General features: G+C 41.1%; 1 protein-coding gene across 23 annotated transcripts in view; it reads left to right on the top strand.

Moving 5' to 3' along the window:
• Nucleotides 1–374: 374 nt before the first annotated feature.
• The window catches only part of LOC103004072 (neural cell adhesion molecule 1), a 314,527-nt gene continuing 294,352 nt past the window's right edge, over nucleotides 375–20,549 (top strand). For all 23 annotated transcript variants that reach the window (XM_057552836.1, XM_057552829.1, XM_057552843.1 and 20 more), the window contains exon 1: nucleotides 375–621. In XM_057552836.1, the coding sequence (XP_057408819.1) occupies nucleotides 570–621 (52 nt within the window). In that variant the 5' untranslated portion in view covers nucleotides 375–569. The remainder of the gene's footprint in view (nucleotides 622–20,549) is intronic.

Here is a 20,549-nt window from a genome sequence, read left to right as displayed (position 1 = left end):
GATTTTACTTTTATTATTTACTAGTTATTAAAGTATCCAACCTTCCTGATTAAGGAAGGCTGGATGGCAGCAAGGACCGCGGAGGCATAGGCGAGAAGTGTGAAAAGAAGAAATCCCAGTTCTGCCTGGAAGACTGCTTGTGAAAGAGCCCGACTCCTCCGGCAGTTCCACGCCGGGTTTTGCAGGCGGCCGCAGCTGCCTCCCCTGTCTCTCTTACCTCCTTGATGTTCGGCACTATTTGTGGCCGGCGTGGTGGAAGGACACAGTGAGGTTCTCACCCCCGCCCCCAGCTCCCATCCCCAGTTCTATCAAAGCGAACCCGGGCCAGCGCAAGGATCTCCGAGTTGCGAATGTGCTGAGGCTGGGACTGTCACTCATTCTCCGATCAGCGCGTGAACGCAGCTCGGCGGCGGCTGGCAGGAAACAATTCTGCAAAAATAATCATACTCAGCCTGGCAATTGTCTGCCCCTAGGTCTGTTGCTCTGCCGCTGTCCACACTCGCTGCACGGGGGGGGGGGGGCAGAGAATTTACCGCGGCAGGAACATCCCTCCCGGCCAGCAGATTACAATGCTGCAAACTAAGGATTTCATCTGGACTTTGTTTTTCCTGGGAACTGCAGGTACATTTTCAAAATTAATATTCGCAATTTGATTTGCTAATTGAACCCTCCCCCCACTCCTCTTCCCGAGGAACGCTGTTATTTGGGGTGGTTTTACATGGAATGCTAAGGGTGGTCATTTTCGTTGAGCTGAGGAAGGAGCGCGTCGCCCTTGCTGCCCACCCGAACCCTCCCGGGCTGCCTGGACCGGGGCAGCCTCCCCGCGTAGCGAGTGCCGGGCGCCCCTCCAGCGCGCCCGCCCTTCCCACTTTGTGTGCCCGCTGCTCTGGGAGCGGAGCAGCCCGCTCCCGGGACGCTGCGGCCGCGCCGGTGATGGGCAGCGCTCCATCCCCGAAGGCGGGTGGCGGGCGGCGGAGCGAGGGAGGCCGCGGTCCGGTGGTGCAGCCGCACAGGCTCGGGTTCTGTGGGGAAGGGGCTTGTCAGCCCCGGTTCCGCGAAGAGTGAACAATAAGGCCGGGGCAGCCGCCCCCGATCGTTATTTCCCCGGGTCTAATAAAGTGGGGCTCGCCGCCTTTGCGCCTTTCCCCCCGGCCCCGGCCGAATAACGGTTTAAAAAATGGGGCGAAATGGGCAGAATCTCAGGGCTGTGTGGCCGTTGTTGCACCCCCGTCGGTATGACGTTAGTTTTTCATTTGCCAAATATCTGGTTAGTTGCAAAGCCTGCTCTCGGCCCGGAGCAAGGAGGGATGGGAGGATCGAGCGCCGCGTTTTGACAGGAGGAAGTGCGGAGGGGCGGAGGGCGAGGAGGGCGTGATCTGGGTTGCCTGGTGTGTGCGCGCGCGCGTGTGCCTTCACACGCACCGCGAGCCCCATGTTGCGTGGTGCGAGAGAAGAATGGCAGGTAGCCGCCCGAAACACCTCGCCCCAGTCTCCTTTCTTTGGGCGAGGTTCCTGACCCTGGCAAAGTGCGAACAATAGGAGCTGGGAGGAAGACAGTAGTGATGCTGCCGCGGGTTGCGGGGGCTGCGCCGCCGCCCATAAAACCTTGGCGGCAGGGAGGGAGGTTTATTTCATTTGGGGTATTTCCATCCCGGCCTCCCTGGAAGATTCTTCCGTGCGTGCCCACCCTTCCCTCCAGCTGCTCACCCCACCCCACCCCACCCCGCCCCACCCCACCCCACCCCAGGATTTGCGTTTTGGAGCTGACGGACGGGGAGGGGGAAGAAAAGGAGCAGGAACCGGAGAGAGCTGGGTGGGGTGGGCAGACATTCTCGGTGGGGGGGCGTGTGCTGGGAAGCGCCCGAGGCAAGCCGGGCGGAGGGGTCTGTGTGTTGTGGCCGCCGCTGCCAGCTGCCGCTGGAGCTGCCCTAGACGGCCGAGACTGGGTCGGGGAGCGCGCGGGGCGGGCCGGGGAGCACCCAACGCGCCCCCTCCCCGGGCGGCACGAGAGACGCGCTCCGCCGCCGCCTCAGGCCAACTCGGGTCCCTCCCATGGCGACCAATCAGAGAGAGGCTGGCTGGGCGGGAAGCCGCGAGAGGCTTTTATTTCGGCGCGGGTGGCGGCCGGGAGCTGCCAGGACCGTCTCCCGGTGCTCCAGCGTAACGGTCTCTCTCGCCCCCCGCCGGGAGGAACCCCGCCCTGCGGCGGGGTCCCCAGCCTGCCCAGTTTCCGAGGAGATAAAATGGAGTCGAGGTGGTTACCGGGAGGTCTCCTGGTCTGGCCCGCCCGTGTTTCCCCACTCGTGCCTCCTTCACGCCGACTTGGAGCATCCCTCCCGCCCCTCTGGCACACACACACCCGCGGAACCGTCCAGACCGGAGCGTGCTGCCTGGGAGAGCGCAGAGGCTGGGCGCACCGACACGCGTGCGCTGACCGGCGGGCAAGGGGCGAAGCTGGGGGCGGGGCCTTGGAGGGGTGGTGAGGCCCCCAGTGAGGGGTAGGGGGAGGGGGTCGGCCAACCCCAGCGGGCTTCTCGCTCTGTACCGGCAGTCCCCGGGTCAGCTTCGCCCCCACCCACCCCGCCCGGGCATGCCCTTTCCCATCGTGTCCGTGGGACTCCCGGGCGCGAGTTCACCGCCCTGCACGCGGGGGGGGGGGGGGCGTGTCTGGGACGTCCTCTCCTCTAGATGGGGGCGTAACGGTAGAGACCTGATCTTTGGTAGGCCTTTAGGGGGGATCGCCCAGACGCCCTTTCCAGCGTCGTGATGGGTGTAACTCTTGGTGTTGGGATCCCCAGGGAATCCCAGATTGGATGTTCAAGGCTGCCCAGGCAAGGGTGGCATTCTGACCGGTGTTTTCTGGAAGGAAAGCGTCCTCGTTTGTGGCCCTAGTAACGTGAGGATGGGAAGAAGGCAGAAGAGGAAACACATACAAGGTTGCTTAACAAAAGAAAGAAGTTGAGCGGTTTTCCAAAGAGAATTTTCCATTAAAGTATTGTTTTTACCATAGTTTAAAAAAAAAATGTAGAGTTCAAGTCAAAGGGTCAGGACGAAAATAAAAACGAAAACACACACACATACGTTTTCTTGTTGTTGTTTTTTGGCCTGCAGTGTTCTGTCGTCTCCAGGGACAATGGTTGTTCAGTCTCTGCTCCACTGGGCGCACATGAAAATTTAGATGTAAGGTGTGCTCACCTTAATATACCAAAGGAATCAGGTCTGCTGCCCCTCTGTCATTTTGGTGTCTTCTGCTCCTTAGGAGTAAAGTGAAACGTTGTGGAATTACACAGCAAATTTGAGTTTATTCTAGCTGCAGTTTTAGATGTTTTGTGGAAAAATTGTTTGATGGAATTATCTGGAATGGTTGTTAAGTCATATGTTTATTTGATAATTTTATAATCCTCTGCCAGTTTAACTTGGAAGAGTCAAGGAGTGATCAGGACTGGTTTTCTAACAAGTAGCACCAGATTAAGAACAAAGAACACCTTTGCTACCCAAAAGCTAGCTTGCACTGTATTTATAGTATATATAATATCATTTACTAAACGAATTAAGGTATGTTTCAGCAGAGTTTGCTATGAATACCGTTATGGTGAGCTATATTTTTTCATTGGTTTTCATTTCAATATCAGTAATGTATCTTTCTGAACAAAATTTAATGGAATGTAGTAAAGCCATATTTAAGAATGTGGGAAACCTTTTACAACTCTGTCCAAAAACTGAAAAGTTAATTATTTTTCAACAACTATTAGCATATTTTAAAATATTAAAAAAATAACCTAAACTTTATTTAAAATTCAACAGAATTAAACGAAAAGAGAATAAAATTCAGACATTGTGGATGTTTGGCCTGTCATTTGTTTAACAGTTTTTGAGTTGCTATTCCCACTACGAAGATTCTAAAGATCTACCAACTGGGGCTAAGTTTTCATTAGTCTACCACTTAACATTGTTTTTTAGAGTCAGTTTTCAAGAAGCTCCCCCTGTCTTCCCCTAACACATTGAACTTGATGATTTCTTTCCAGATACCTTTACTAACCAGGATCTGTTTTTTAAAAAATAATATTAAAATAGCAGAAAATAGCAGGACACATGCATGTTTAATAAAGGAGGTTCATCTAAGACTCTATGCTAATTGATTAAACTGAGGGTTTGTTGATTTAAGTGGCTATTGTTTCTCGAGCTTGATAGTTCAAGAATTAAGGCACTAATTGTTTGCCAAAAAAAAATTATGGTGTGGGTGTGCTGTTTGCAAGGACTGTAGGTGCTTAGTCAAGGCAGCAGTAAGAGAGAAAAATTAGTCACTGGAACCCCAAATTCTGAGTTTTGCATAGTGCTTTTCTTTGGAATACATTTATCATTAATTGATTTCCTGAAATAGGTAATATGTCATTTAATGTAAGTGATCTATATCTATATTTTTTCTTCATAGGGAACGACATCTTAATTGCCTTTCAAAATAGCACCATTTTGTCATTCAAATACTAATCTTTAGACATGACAGATGTTTTTGTTTGCTGCAGAACTCAGTTTTGTAAATTACAGACAGCATCTTGTAAACTTTACACTGCTTGAAATACAGACTTTGGAATTTCTGATCCAAGCACTGAAATTTTTAAGGTGACAAAGCCTCTATTTAATATTAGTTTGATGAATCCCCCACATTTATGGTCTTCAGAGTTACAGAACTGGGGCTGCTTTCCAGACTGAAAGGGGTTTCAGTGCTGCTGGCAGACCTCCAAAGATATTTTACAGACAGTTCTTCCTGTCTTGGTGGAAAATAAGTGATCGACTACCTGTTGCTAAAGAACGGTTTGAACTTTCCCTGCTGATCTTGGGTTTGTGGTGCTGGAGAGCAGAACCAATCAGCAGGGAGGGGAGAGAAGGGACTGGCACCTGCCCCCATCAGTCTTCTGGGAACCATCACCCTGGGAGGAGACAAAGGAGTTTTAAAAAGGCTCTCCTGCACTATTTAAGTATTGAGCTTTTGAGTACACACATGTCTTATGCTGTCAATATAAATATTTTAATGTAAATTCCATAACTGATAATTCTTCGGTTTAGTCACCTAACGGATATATAGGCTAAGAAACTTTTGGAACATTAAAAGAAGTGACAGGAAATTATACATAGCATTTTTCCAGTCTTAAAAATGAGTTACAAATTAAACAAAATTGAAAACATGACTCAACAGGCCATATAATGATAATAGCTCTTTGAGCTTTGAATCAAGACTAAAGGTTAAGATTCCTTTAGTTAAAAAGGAAGAAATAATACGATTCAGAGGAGAATTTTATACATCTCTTAAAATGGTGAGTCTCTGAGCAATATTGTCAGAGACGGCCTCTTAGGAAGAGTGAATGCCCAAGGACCTCTCCGAGTCCTAATGAATAGGTCTCTGTGAGATCCCAAGTTTTTCATATGAAAAAAAATGTAGTGAAACTATTATTTGTAATCCAGGTAGATGTACTTACTACTATAGAGCAGTACAATGCAGAAGTCAATCTGGAGGTCAGAGGCATGTCAACTCTAGCCCTTTTTGTTATTACCTCTTGGTGCCAAACCTTAAAACCATTTGCTGATGTAGAGGGACGTAAATTATTTGGCGTTTCCAGTGGTGCCATTACACTCTTTTATTTCACGGTGTGGAAATGCTGTCTCTTGGCTGAAGATCCTCATTAGGAGCCTTGCCTTTTGATGTTGGCCTGGGTGCCAAATGGCGGCTTTTCGGGCACTTTCATTACATTACACTGTTAGGCCATGTCTACATGCAGCCACTGAGTTCACTGTTTTCAGTTAGGTAGACACACTTTTCCCTTCCTGCAGGATTAATTTAGCTTCCAGGCAATCACTCAAAGAGGACTATACTAGAAGGACAAGACATTTGGTCTATCTTGTGTATGTGTGTTTTTGATTTAAAAAAAGATTTTAATAAACCTGTTAGGCATTCGTTTTCTCTCAGATATATATGCTTGCCTTTCAATTCAAAGATTGCCTCACTGGTATGACTTGAAAGGCCTCTGCATAACTTGTATTCCACTGGATACTCTCCCTGAGTAGCTTTGATTTGGAGCTGCAAACCCTGGCAACATCTGGCCCTGTTTTCCATTCTGTATCATTCTTAAGAGGTCTGATTACCTCACCATTTAGGAATATTCATAGTGGTATCACACTGTTAGAGATTGGGTTACAATAGGTATTCTCTTAAATAGTTCATCAAATATGTTGAGTGCCAGCTTTTTTTTTTTTTTTTTTTTAATTTTATAGCTACTTTATTTATTTCTTTATTTTTGGCTGTGTTGGGTCTTCGGTTCGTGCGAGGGCTTTCTCTAGCTACGGCAAGTGGGGGCCACTCTTCATCGCGGTGCAGGGACCGCTCTTCATCGCGGTGCGCGGGCCTCTCACTATCGCGGCCCCTCCCGTTGCGGGGCACAGGCTCCAGACGCGCAGGCTCAGCAGTTGTGGCTCACGGGCCCAGCTGCTCCGCGGCATGTGGGATCTTCCCAGACCAGGGCTCGAACCCGTGTCCCCTGCATTAGCAGGCAGACTCTCAACCACTGCGCCACCAGGGAAGCCCGAGTGCCAGCTTTTTATCATCAGCTCTGTGGGGAATTACAAAGCACCATGATGACCTAATTTCTGCTGTCAAGGAACCCTGTGAGTAAAAGAGCCTGGAGATTAAGTGTGGCCAGCGGCCTAGGGCCCTAGGGTGAAATCCCAGGCACACGGATCCTTTATTAGCTCTCTGATCCTGGGCAAGTCAGTTCCCTTCTCTAAGTCTGTTTCGTCTTCTGTGAAATGGGAAAATTAGTAACACCTACTTGGTAGAGATCTTGTGAATATTTAAAAATGCACATGAGCTGTGCTTATTAAGGAGAAAGAGAGGTGTATATGGGTCTAGAAAAAATAATTATTCAGACATAATGGTCTTGTTTTAGACAGACTTTAAAAAAGGATGTAATAGGAACTCTACTTCAAAGATGAGAACTAGATTTTTTTAAAATCTGTTTTTAAATATGCCTGCGTGTCTTGTTGGTTTATGAATACTTCAGAGAGAAAGTGGTCTCATTATGAGGTTGAAAGCCTTTAGCACAGGGATGCATCTGGGTCTCATGGGGGCCAAAAGGTCTACAATTTTGAATGCCCTCTTTAAGGAAAATTCAGTACTCTCTTGCTTTCGACCGTTAGAACAGGTCATCAGGTCCCCATCCCCTCCAGAGCCTTGGAAGGAACCCGTGTAACAGAGGAGCCCATGCAAACATCTGACCTGCCATAGCAACTGTGTTGGTCTCCTTGGGCCCACTCGCTTGAGAATGCAAGCTAATTGTTACAATGTGTTAAACATGTACCTTGTAAATGTTGTGCAGTGCTTTGAAGATTAGAACCATGTATCAAAATCAGAGTTATTTTTGAAAAGAAAAAGCTATTTGACCTTTATTTTATAGAATATCTTAGGTGAGATCTGAGGTGATTTAATATGTCTCACTCACTGCTGATATTTTTTGTAAATTACAAACTGGAATAAAATAAGGTAATTGATATTATTATTCAAATGAGTCAAACATAAGTGCCCTATTGGCGGCGCAGGAAGAGGTTTGCCAACTAAAGGCATATGATACTGGAGAAGAGACTGAGGTTTTGTTTTAGCAATCAAAGAGGGAATAAACTGAATATATAATCCCAATAAGTGAGTGTGTCTTAATCATCACTATACAATTCACAGAGTGTTTGATATGCATTATATCTTTTAATTTTCATATCTTTTATTCGGTAAATATTTATCAAGCACTTATTGGGTGTTGGATGCTAGGAATACAGTGGTAGACTAAACATAACATCATTCCTGTTACCTAAACATACATCATCCCTATATAGAGCTTCTAGTCTAATAGTGTGGAGGAATATAGACATTAGCAAAGTAATTCATACACATCTTTATAATTATATATTCTGATTAAAAACTAAGGAAAGGAGAAGGGTGCTATGAGAGTTTATCAGGGGGAAATCTTTCTTTGCGTAGTTGGGCGAGTGAGCAGGTAACATTTAAAGAACTCACTGTGAAGTAGGAAGGACAGACGCTCTTCTCGTTTTAAGGCATGGTTGATTGACTACTTAACAAACATTGGTTGAATCACAACAAATATTCCTGACTTCCTTAATTCAGTGAACCTTCCTGAAACCTTGTGATTGTCAAATAGTTTCAGGAATTGTGCTCAGTTTTGGGTTATGAAGTCAAGTAAGATTTGCCTCTGCTTCTAGAGCTTACCATCTAGTGTTGGGGAGAGACATACTCTACTTACAAATAGAGACATGAATTAAGTGCCATTGGAGCACAAGGAAGGAAGCAGTTAGCTCTGCTTGGGGCTCCCTTGAGCTGGGCATGGGGCACCAGTTTGCCTTCACTGGATGGAACAGGAAGAAGATGTGATTCAGCAGAACCAACACACGGAGATATGAATATATACAGTCACGTTTGGGGAACAGTGTTGGGTACCTTGGGGGAGAAGTGGCCAGAGATGAGGAGAAAAACCAGTTCTCTAAGGCCAGATCGTGTTAGGTCTTGAAATAGAAACTGAGTCTAAGAAGGGGTAAGTGATTTACACAGGTGAAGCTAGGACTATAACTTATATTCGTTGGCTGAATTTCATCCTTTTTTAAAGTTAGGATAATTTGAATACATACAGCCTCGGAATACATGCCAAGCAAATGTGAATTTGCTTGGCTTCTGGGCTGACCGATCTGATGGAAGTGAGGGGGCAGTGGTAGGTGGAGGGCAGTATCAAGAGCTTTGGAGTCTGACAGGTCTAGGTTGAGGTCACTGTCACTGACATTCTGCAAGGTGCTGCCCTTCTGAGCCTGCTTCCCCTGTGTAAAATGGAGAAAGTGACATCTCCCTTACGGATTTTGGTGAGCTTAAATAAAATCACATATGTAAAACAGGTAATATGCTGTAGGTACTCAATATATTCTTTTAAAAGGTTCATCCTGCATGGAGGTTTTATTTGAAATTTTTATTAAACAAGTGTGCTGTGAATGTGATGTGCAGAGTTCTGTGCTGGAGGCTGAGGGGAAAAAGAAAATACATTTAAGCAAGGCCTGCAGAGGCTTTCAGATGGCTGGGGAGAAACCACTTACTTTGTTCAAACACTTAGGAAATCCTGAAAGGTACTATGTGAATAAGTGCCTAGAAGGAAGGAGACAGGTAATAATTGTGAGAATTGTTCAGAAAGGCAAAAATTGTCTTGGTTGGTTTAAATGTCTGGAAAAAGATGTGGCAGAGCTAGTACTTGATCTGAAGCTCCGGGGACATAAGGATAAATAAGAGGAGGAAGGACCTAGCTCTCTGTAGGCGGAGATGCATCTAGCTAGAGGATTATTGGTATTGAAGAGCAGTGAAAGCAGACTGGATATTGGGACAAATCGTATTAAAATTTTAAATGCTGCACAAAGGAGAGGGTGCTGCTGGAGATGTAAGAGAAATCATTTAAAAAAATATTTAAGAGTATAGTCAACTACAGCAATTGAACGTCTGCTGTGCTAGGCTCTGTATTTGTTGCCAGCTATGAATTAGCAGAGAATTAAGTAGGAGCAAATCAATAGAGATCGTTGCAGTCCTTAAGGGGAGTTTTGGTTTTATGTGGCAGCCACTATAGTGGCTGGACAAAATCGTGAGTTAGGAAAAGGATTTTTGCTGCATTACGAAAAATCAGGTAGATGATGGAGAACCCAGAGGCTAGGAGATAGGAGAGCCAGTTAAAGCTGCTTTGAAGGCCAGTGAAGTCTAATGAAAGTCTTTTGCTTTATGGGGTAGGAAGATGTGTATGTGGGGAAAGGAACTGTTGGGCTTAGATTAAAAAGATTTGGGTTCAAGATTTGGCTCTGCCACCAACTGCTTAGTGAATCTGTGTGAGTCACTTAATACCTTCGAACTGTAATTTCCTCATTTGAGTAGGAGAAGCAAATAAAATAATGTATGTGAAATGCACTGCAAACCAAAACACTTCACAACTCTACCTTTTATTAATAGATACGTAGCTGAAAAGTCTTATAAAAATTAAATTTTATGTATCAGAGGGGCTTGTTAAAGAAATCCAACTGCGATATATTTTATAGAACAAATAATCTTGGAAAGATACGCTTGTAATGGCTTTGGATTAGGATAAAAAGGACACACAGCTGACATGTTGGAGATGACAAATCAACCAGAGAGGTAGATGAGAGGTCCAAAATGGTAGCTGACTGAGAGAGAGAAATAATTTTAAGCAACAAACCCAAGGTAATGAAATAATCATGGTACTGTCAGTATGACAGGGAATTGAGAAGAGGCGTTACCTTGGATGAAAGATGGATAACCTCAGTTTTATACACATTAGGTTTTAGAAAAAATGTGGGCATCCTAGTGTCTTAACTTGTATGCAGGTCAGTATTTTTCAGCCGTGGGTGGTGAAATCTATTCAGTTGGCTTCCACTAGCATTAAAAAGAAGGAAGGAATAAAAGGAAGAAAAAAGGAATGGAATAGAATAGAAAAGAGAGTATGTCTTATGTAGTGAGGGTAGGTATTGTTTTGTTAAACTTTTGTTGACCCGGCTGTGATGGAAAACATATATCATGTTATGACTCAGATCAAAAAAGTTAGAAAGCTAATCCTCATAGATGGAGAATATAGGACTAGAGAGAAGGTAAAACTATCTGTAGTGCAGAGAAGGGACAGGATAAAGATTTAATGGGTTTTGGGGGAGAGCGAGAAGTAGTGACAGTGAAAATACTTACTGAGCATGTCCGAAATCTGTTAGCTGCAGATGTAAAACAAAACCCAAAAACTCTCATGTACAATTCCTTGATAGTAAGAGAGCTTACTGTCTAGTGGAGAAAGAAAAGACAACTGGGAATACCAGGTGGCATTTAAAGTCAGAAACGTGGCTAAGATTGTCGAGGCAGGATAAAGATTACCTGTGCACCAGGGGAGATTGGAACTCTTCTCAGTGTAAGTGAGCTCTGAAGGAGGTTGTAAAGGAAGGATTTAGCGTGGATGAGGTATGTTACTTGTTGTGTGTTTGGAAGGAAACTTGGAGGAAGCCCAGCTAAGGAGACCAAGAAGACTGAGAGTTGTAGTAGTCTATATTTTTATCCTCTTTTGGTGGAGAGAAAACACCATGAATTAGAACGCGTACATTGTGGAGTCTTTATCACACCCGAAGTATTTATGTTGTTGTGTTTATGTAGCATCTAGAATGGTATCTTGTCCATAATTTAGAAAGTGATATTGAACAAAAAAAGGTAGCCAGAGCCTCGTGGTATGAATGCCTAGGTTAGAGAAGGATGATAATGTTAAGTGGAAGAGTTGGAAACAAATGGTATTTATAAGCATAATCCCAATTTTGTTTTAAAAAATCTCTTTCACTTCTTAAGACTGGAAGAAGATTAATTTTTATACCATCTGAGCTTTCTCTGATGAGCTTTATGTTCAGATTGCAAAACAAATAGTGCAATAAAAAAGAGGTAGGTAAGAGTATAAGGAGGATGAGACTCAAGTAGCATCTTTGGATTTGGAGGAGAGTGGTGATCTTAGAGTAATTTCAGTCGGATGGTGAAATTCAAGTTCTTAGAATCAAAGACTGAGTAAGAGCTGATATCCCGGACACTTGACCAAAAAGAAGGGGAGAAGAGGTGTTTGTTGGGAAGGCTTTAAGCTGAGGGCCATCTGGGCATATGTACCTGCACACTGAGGGAGAGAGCCAGAAGAGGTTGGCGAGGCAATGCACCTACCTTTTTAAAAATTTCAAAACATTTTTATTATTGCCAAAGAAATCCCATGCCCATTAGTCATTACTTTTCATGCAAAATCTTTTGAAGTCCGTTCTGCCTGTCACATATTGGATGCATTGCTTTTATCAGATCAGCAAAGGAGTGGAAATGGTTGAGATTGACCACTTTTCTAATGTTCTTTTATTCATATTTCATCTGCAAGTGTCCATTCTGTCCACATGAGATATTGCCAATCACCAGTTAAGCTGCAGTTGCTATATGATATTTAGATTTAGGGCACAAATGGAAACCTTAAAGATCTGCTATCCTGGGCATGAGAAGATCTAAATTCAATACAAACACTTTGATTTAAGTTATAGTTATAAATTATCTTCCTTTTTTAAAATTGGGGTATAGTTGCTTTACAATGTTGTGTTAGTTTCTCCTGTACAACGAAGTGAATCAGCTATATGTATACATATATCCTCTCCCTCTTGGACCTTCCTCCCCACCCACCCCCAATATCTTCCTTTCTTAATTTAGTATCTTTTTGGTGTTTTAGCGGCAGTGCATACTGTAGGGGGCGCTCTGTAGGTCTTTTATATCAGACTTGATTTTGAAAGGTGGCTCTCCTGCTGTCCATGACCTTGATCCAGTAATTTAATCTCTCCAACACTCAGTTTATTTATGTGTGAGACAGGGATTATAATACCCACCTAAAAGTGCTGTTGTGAGGACAAAATGAGGTAATTTATACAACTGTCTGGCACATAGTAAACTCAGTCATTTTTTTCCCATTTCCCTCTTTCTGCTAAAGTTCACAGTGAAGGGGTGTACAGTTAGTGTTGGATTTAGATATTGATTATAATTAGAATCACATTTTTTCCATTTATTTTTCATCCTCTGAGAGTTCAGCATTGAACTCACCATGAGTTGCAACTGAGTTAGAAATGCCGTGGCTGATTGCTTAGCTGCTTTACCTTCCATGAAAGAAAAGTCATCTTGATTTTGAGAAAAGTGGAAGTTTAAAAAACAAATTGGTTTATATAGATTCTATTTTCTATTTGCATAGAGTTAATATTAAATCTGTCAATGGTGGAGCCATAATCTTTGAAGGCATGGTTGCTGATAAAGAACCTACTGTTGATACTTGATTAATATGGAAGTCATTTGTCTGGCAACCTTTACTTTTTGGAACATGAAGAATGAAGAATTAAGGGAAAGAGTGAAGAAGTGAAGGAATGCAGCCTCTGGATAGCCAAAATACATATCCCCAAAGACCATGCACTGAACTGTACACACTTGACTCATAGGGAAGCCCTTAAAGCCCTTAAACCTTTATTCACAAAGAGCCCATATATTCTTAATTAATTTCCTAGATTCTACCACATTTATAAAGATTCCTAGATTCAGATTAGAATCAAGTGAAACATGACCACTAGGTACAGGTCCACTGATGGTAAGAAGATGTAGTAACTTGAATGGATGGAAAAATTATGAGAATCAGACTCAAGAACACAAAAAAGCATGTCAGTCTTAGCCATTTAGTATTTGGCTAAAAAGAAAGCCCTATACATCACAAATGCCAAGGGAATGTCTCTAACACAGTGCAGTATAAATAATGCCTATTTATGACTAAACCTCATTTTCAAGCAGCAGGTAACAGTTATATGGACTCAGTTATTGAGCATGTGTCTTTAGTGTTCAGCTCTGTACTAGGTGCTAAAGGAGTTAAGACTATTTTTCCATATAGTTGGAAAAATAAAACAGACTTAAACATAGGCACCATTATCTTCACCAATGGCAAGTTGGGATGAAAGAGGCAATGTAGTTAGCGTTACTCATCTGGAAAATCTACTCATGACACATTCTAATCCGCAAGGATTTAGGACAAAGGAGATTTCATATTTCATTCTTATAAAGTGACTTCGTTATACTGTATAGCTTCTCAGCTTGGCTTGAAGCCCATAGCTATTTATTTACCGTTAAGATAAGGTGGGTCAGCTAGTTTGTTTCTTCTCTGCTAAGTTATACTAAATATATCTTGAGATTAAAGATCCTAACTAGTCAAGCAATTGGACTTAATTGGTTGTCATGCCTCCCTTCTTTCTTGAGTTTAATTTTTACTTTTAGCAAAATGAAATGTCTATGTTTAAAAAGTTAGTTTTATAAGACTTGTAACAAAAAACATTAGTCCCCTTCCCCAACTCTTTCTACTCCTTCTTACCCCTCCTTACCCCTCCAACCATTGATTTTTGACTCCCCTAAAGTAACCACTTTCTACTCCTTTAGCTGTTTCCACATTTTTTATCTCCATATTTATACTTTCTTAATTTTCAGTCTGAGGTATTATTTATTGACTTTTTCCTATACGCACTGCCCACCACCTCCTACTTCCTTTACCTTAGCCTCCCAATATAGCAATTTTTCTATTTTTGGTTAAACCAGTATTTAATGTTTACATTATTATGACCATGTAAATATTTTTCACAGCTGAGCCTTGATGTATGCTATGATTTTATTCCTTCTACAGTTTTCTGGATTTTTTTGGAGTTTATTATGGCCTCAGTTTTCTTTAGCTTAGTTTTCTACATACCCATCATTAATTCATGGTCAAGTTCTCAAACTGAAGTATATATCCCCTCTCAATATGTTAAAACATGGTTATTTTTTTTCTTCCTCTCAGACATATATCCTAGACCTAACCCTTGTTTTTCAGTCTAGACTGTTAGTTTTCTAGGCTTGTGGCAGTTAATTTATATTTGCCTGATATAATTCTCTACATTGGAAATTGTTTTCCCTGAGAGTTTTGAAGGTGTTGCTCCAGGTTTTCTAGCTTTCTGTGTTGCATTTGTGAAATCCAGTGCATTCTAATTCCTGATAATTTGTATGAAACTTGTTTATTTCTCCTATAGAAGACTTTAGGATCTTCTCTTTATAGTGTTCTGAAATTTCACTATGATGTGCCTTGATGTAGGTCTGTTTTCATTTATTGGAGTAGATTCTCAGTAGGCCATTTTAGTCTGGAAATTCATGTCATTCAGTGCAGTGAAATGGTCCTACCTCATTTATTTGCTATTCTCATATCTTTTTAATTTCTTTTTCTGGAACTCTTATTCAGAAATTGGATTGATTATCTGACTTTTCTTTTTTTTTTTTAATAGCTACTTTATTTATTTATTTATTTATTTATTTTTGGCTGTGTTGGGTCTTCGGTTCGTGCGAGGGCTTTCTCTGGTTACGGCAAGTGGGGGCCACTCTTCATCGCGGTGCGGGGACCGCTCTTCATCGCGGTGCGCGGGCCTTTCACTATCGCGGCCCCTCCCGTTGCGGGGCACAGGCTCCAGACGCGCAGGCTCAGTAGTTGTGGCTCACGGGCCCAGCTGCTCCGTGGCATGTGGGATCTTCCCAGACCAGGGCTCGAACCCGTGTCCCCTGCATTAGCAGGCAGATTCTCAACCACTGCGCCACCAGGGAAGCCCTATCTGACTTTTCTTATCTTCTATCTCCTATTATTCATTTCTTTGTCTCACCAGGCCCCATCCCTTATTTTCTGGGAGGTTTTCTCAGTTTTTTGCCAATATTTCTATTGAATTTTATATTCAGCTGACATATATAACATATAAAACACATAACTAGATAAGCATATATTAAAAATTTCTAAGAGCTTTTATGTGGTCTTGATGTTTCTTTGGTAGCACCCTCTTCTTGTTGATGCAATAATCTTTATATCGCTGAGTATTTTAGAAAATTTTCCTGCTTCCTGTATTGTCTCTTTTTCCTTTGAATTCCTCTTTATTGTTGGGTTTAATATCTCTGCTGTGTTTCATGTTGTCTCATTTCATTTCTGAAATTCTAATGGTCCCTGGCTGTCTGTTGGTAATTAAGGGTGAGACACTGAAAAGCTGTGGGGAAGCTCCATGTGGGTGGGCTTCACCGCAGAGTGATTCTGCAGAGATCTGGTCCATTGGGTGGGGGACATCTGCATCCACACATTAGTACCTGTGTTTTGTCTTGTGCTGATCAGCTGAAGAGAATCCAACATTTTGCAAATTATAGGGTATAAGTCTGACTGTTCTTTTTCTCTAAGCTGACTGGGAGAAATGGTTTGGGGGTATTTTATTCAGTTGTCAAGATTTCATTTAATCCTCCTGTTTGCAGTGGGGCACTCTGCCCTCAACAGTGCCTGGTGTCCCCAAGAGCAAAGTCCCTGTGATTTAACTCTCCATTAATAAAAGTGCAGTCTTTTACTGGCGTGAGGAAGAATGCAGGATGGGAGATGAGATACATGGCTGCAACCCTCCTATGGGTTATGTGTGTGTGTGTGTGTGTACGTGTGTGTGTGTTGGGTTGAAGTTAGTGGTGTGAGAAGGCGTGTGGTAAGAGAGGAATTGTGAGTTTCAATTTTGGAGCAGACTGTGAGAACCCTCTGGTGACCTGTGTCTTTCAGTGTTCATAATTGCTACAAGCCAAAGCCTATTTTTGAAATCTTTTATCTCACATGGTTTAGTATGGAATTTTTGAGATTGGAAGAAGCTTGCACAGTTCTTAAAGGAAAAGGTAAAGGCTCCAGGGGTGCATCAAAGGCAGAGACCTAAGAAGATGAAGTTAAGGCAACTTCAAGAGAATTGACAATTCAGGGAGTTAGGGCCTGTCTCAGATTGTTGAAGAACATTTTCTGAACTAAGGAGCCCTGAAAAGATGCCAGGGTGGCCTGAGATCCCACATTTTTTGGATATAAAGACATGGGCTTGGCAGTGATGCTGTGAACCAGAATAAGAGCAGTTTCATGAACACATTTGCAAATGGCTGTGTCCCAGACTTGTTGGGTAGCAGAAACATTCACTTAATTTAGTACTTACGGAATAACTACTATGTTCTGTGTAGTTGGTCTAAGATGAATGTATTCAGTAGTTTCGTAAAAAATTCTAAACTACTTTCTGAACTGTTTTTGGTTACATTTGTAATATTTATTCCTGTGGAATGACACCAAAGACAACCTTGAAATGTCAGAAAAAAGATAACCAAGAGTTATTTATTCCTTTCTCAGATTTTCCCTTTTGTGTATGTAACTTAAAGTTACTCATGACATGTTTAAAATTTTAAATTTTCATCCAAGAAAACCATCTGTCGTAATGAAGCAAAAAAGGGACATTGTGTGATATCTTCGAAGATAAGAGATTGAAAATGAGTCCATTAACTGCCCTTGATTACAGTTTGAGGTCATTTTCAGCTAAATTGGTTTTGGAATCAGAATTTAAATTACTGGTCAGGCTCAATTAAGATAACTGGTCATGCAGACCGTTCATTCCCCTTCCTCCCTTCTCATAAAAGAATATATTTATGGTTTATAGTTCTTCACAGCCATTATTAGGCATTATTTTTTAGAAGATAAAGATTTCACACATTAATTGATTTAGGTATTGGAGAGTAGTTTTGTATCTAAATAAGAAACCTGGATAATCATTTATTATTTGGTTTTCTAGAGATATTTACACCAGACGCTTTTGAAGTCACTGGGAGGTAAATCGATATATTACTCTGTTATATTTTTGCTGCTCTGTGCAATATTAAGAGAATAGCTATCACAGACAACCTCAGGCAGTTACATTGTATTATTTAAATACCATAACAATCAGTGTTTAGTGGGGTATATTTTCAGCAAACATAAATTATAAGTATGTATAATTATTTTAACAACGTAGGTATGAGTTTCTAAATATTAAACTTTTCGTTTGTAATTAGTGGGTTTAAAATTATATTCTCTTTTAACCAACTCAACAGGAAAGATTTAAAATGAGGAGTTCCACTGTTAATTTAGTCTTCACTTTCATCTTTTTGTTTACTTATAGACTAGAACAAATAAATTCGTTCTGTTTCTTTTGTAACTACAAACTTCTTAACTTGGAATTTAAAAGTACAAAAGAAGAAAACAGTGTAAACCTACAGTGAATATGGTGGTGATAAATATGGGGTTGGTTATGTATCTGGTGATGTCTGGAGAATCTGGGCAGGTAAGGGACTTGCACTAGCTAGACACTCCAACGTCACAAGGAAACAACTTGAATGACTTGCTGATGTCCCTGAAATGATGCTCTTATCCATCCTAGAAGAAAACTGATGATATGCAGGTGTCACAATCAACTCCTCTTGGCCTGTCATCACATGCCCTGGGATTTGGGTCTATTGGCAAGAAGATGGATTTGATTTAGGCCATAATTAGTATTGACCTACATATAATTTTGAAATATTTTGACTGAAATTCAGTTTGAAGCCAAAAGTTTCATCCATATATAACACCGTGTCTTAAAACTCTAACTATAGAGGTTTTTTAAAAAATGAACATAAAAATCAAATATACATTTTGACGTTTAATACATTGAATAGAAAAATTCATATCCCTAGCAAAACGTTTGAGTTGTTGATGATTGTTTTGTTTGAAATATTAGGTGGGAAAGTCAGGTAGTTGTATGATTGGAATCTCTTCCTGAGACTATGTAGATGGAGATAGGCCACCCCCCAAAAAAAAGAGACACAAGTAAAATTTTTAGTAAGGAAAGTCTAATATTATATCTGCTAGTTTGCATTTTCTTGGAAACTTTGGTAAAAGTCACCAAGGAGACATGTGATTACAAATGCTTCCTAAATTATTTTGAGATTAAATGTGCATATGTATGTAATCTGTAGATTCCATTGTCTTTGTGATATTGTTTTATTGAACAAATTCCATTTAATTTTCTATCAAAACATAGCCTTAGCCTTATACTGAATTTAACAATAGTTTGGAAAAATCATAAGTTTTATAAAGGCACATACATATAAGTTAGATGGGTTACCATTAAAATGTAATTTCTTAGTCTTATTTTGGAATTTATAATAAATTTTTAAAATCACAGGTTTGCCAAAGGTATATGCCAGTCAGGTCTTGCTATTTAAAAATGAAGTGCTGTTTCTTGAAAAGAAGGTATAGCTTGAATCCTGTTTCACACAAGTGAGTTTCCTAGATTTGGGGGAAAAAAATTAATATATTGGCATCCATGGTTGACCATAGACTTAAATATAATACAAAAAGTTTCAAAATCTAAATTGTCATTGTTTACAAAATATTGGCAAATTAGAGCTAAAGCGCTTGGCGTTATTGTTATTGTGTAATCTGTTTAAAAATAAACAGTGGAAATAATTGTAGAAACCTCTGGGTTTAGAAAAGCTTGTTGGTGGTTCTTCACATCCTCCTAAAAAAGCAGGCTGTCGTTGCATATTAATCACTCTGTGAAAGGAAGCTTGCCTTATTTGCATTGTGCATGCACCAAGAAGTCCAATAGTGTGCCTGAGAAAAAAATGGGGGGATTGTAATTGTTGTTGTCAAAAGGGTTTTTATTCCATTCAAGTGGAGAAGCTGAATGCTGGAGAATTAGTGCAGTGTTTTGTGGAAGAAGAGTCCCTTTTGCCCACTGCATTTCATGTGGTGCAATCCCAGTGGGTTAGGATCCTGAACATTGGGTTGAAGAGGAGATGCCTCATCTTCCTCGGATGCAACCGATGCCCCTGTAGATCTCTGTAATTTTCCAAGCACTTGTTCTGAATCCCAAAAGAGTTAAATTGAGATTTTGGCGATATTTATAATATTGGAAATCTCAGGGGAATTAAACATGAACCAAAAAACGTCTGCATCTTAGTGTTTATGTTTTGGGGTGTAGGATAGAGTTACATAGTATAAAATTAAGTGAACTATGTAGTAGCATTTTTTGGAGAAAATATGTTACTTAGTTAACACCTTGAAGATATAATTTGCCCCCCAAATTGATTTTAAGTGATTTCTTTGGAATTATTTTAATAATGGCATCTTTGCTTCATTGTATTTTCAGACTCATTGGCTAAAAATAAACACTGAGAATAAGCAGAAGAAATGTTCTTATTGAGGCTTTCTCTTAATAAGATCTTATTATTAGGTGAGCTACTTTTAGTTCATCTGTGTTTCTCTTCTACCCTGGTGAAACACATCTCCCTGAAGCCTTTCCCTGATCTCCTAGTTCTAGTCAGTTCTAGCTGGCACCAGCCTTGTGAGCCAGTATAGTTTCCAGAACCTTGACATGTACATTAGTTATTTTGGAGGTCTGTTACTTTAGGCTGATTTAATATCCTTTACTTGTTTTTAGCATCTTTTAAAAAATTCTGCACAGTCTATGGCATTCCCAGTTAGACTTTGACTTTTACAAGGGAGGGAATGTGCCATTATCTGTGTACACATCTTTTGACAAAATGATTATGTGTAATCATAGAGACAAAGCTTATTATTCTAAATGGTTTTGTTAAATATTAGAAGGTGGTTAACTGATTTAAAAAGTTGTACACAGGTTTTACTAAAAACTACTTGGCTTTGGTATATTTGGCTATCAGTGTAAGTACTTTTTATTGCCTTCTTTAATATTGTACAGATTTGGTTATTTGACAGTTGAACACAGATCCTCTGATGATACCATTTATTTTATTTGAATTGCTTCCTGCAATATTCATGTATATGGAAATTGTGTTTAATTGGGGCTCATGCAGAATATTTCATAGACACATTTAGTGTGTGTTTGGGTTGTTATTCTAAAGAATGGCAGGAGCCAAGATGTAGTTTGAAAAAATAGGACCAGTAGAGGCTGAAAAAGCATTTGACAAAGTGTAACACCTCTTCATGATATAAGCACTCAATAAACTAGGAATAGAAAGGACTACCTCAATCTGATAAAAGGCATCTACGAAAACCCAGAGCTAATATAAAAGTGGCCAATAGGCACAGGAAATATACTTGGCATCA

Source organism: Balaenoptera acutorostrata, chromosome 9 (assembly GCF_949987535.1).
Source record: "Balaenoptera acutorostrata chromosome 9, mBalAcu1.1, whole genome shotgun sequence".
Lineage (NCBI taxonomy): Eukaryota > Metazoa > Chordata > Mammalia > Artiodactyla > Balaenopteridae > Balaenoptera > Balaenoptera acutorostrata.
Note: the sequence above shows the minus strand (reverse complement) of the source record. Positions and strands in the feature narration are given on the sequence as shown.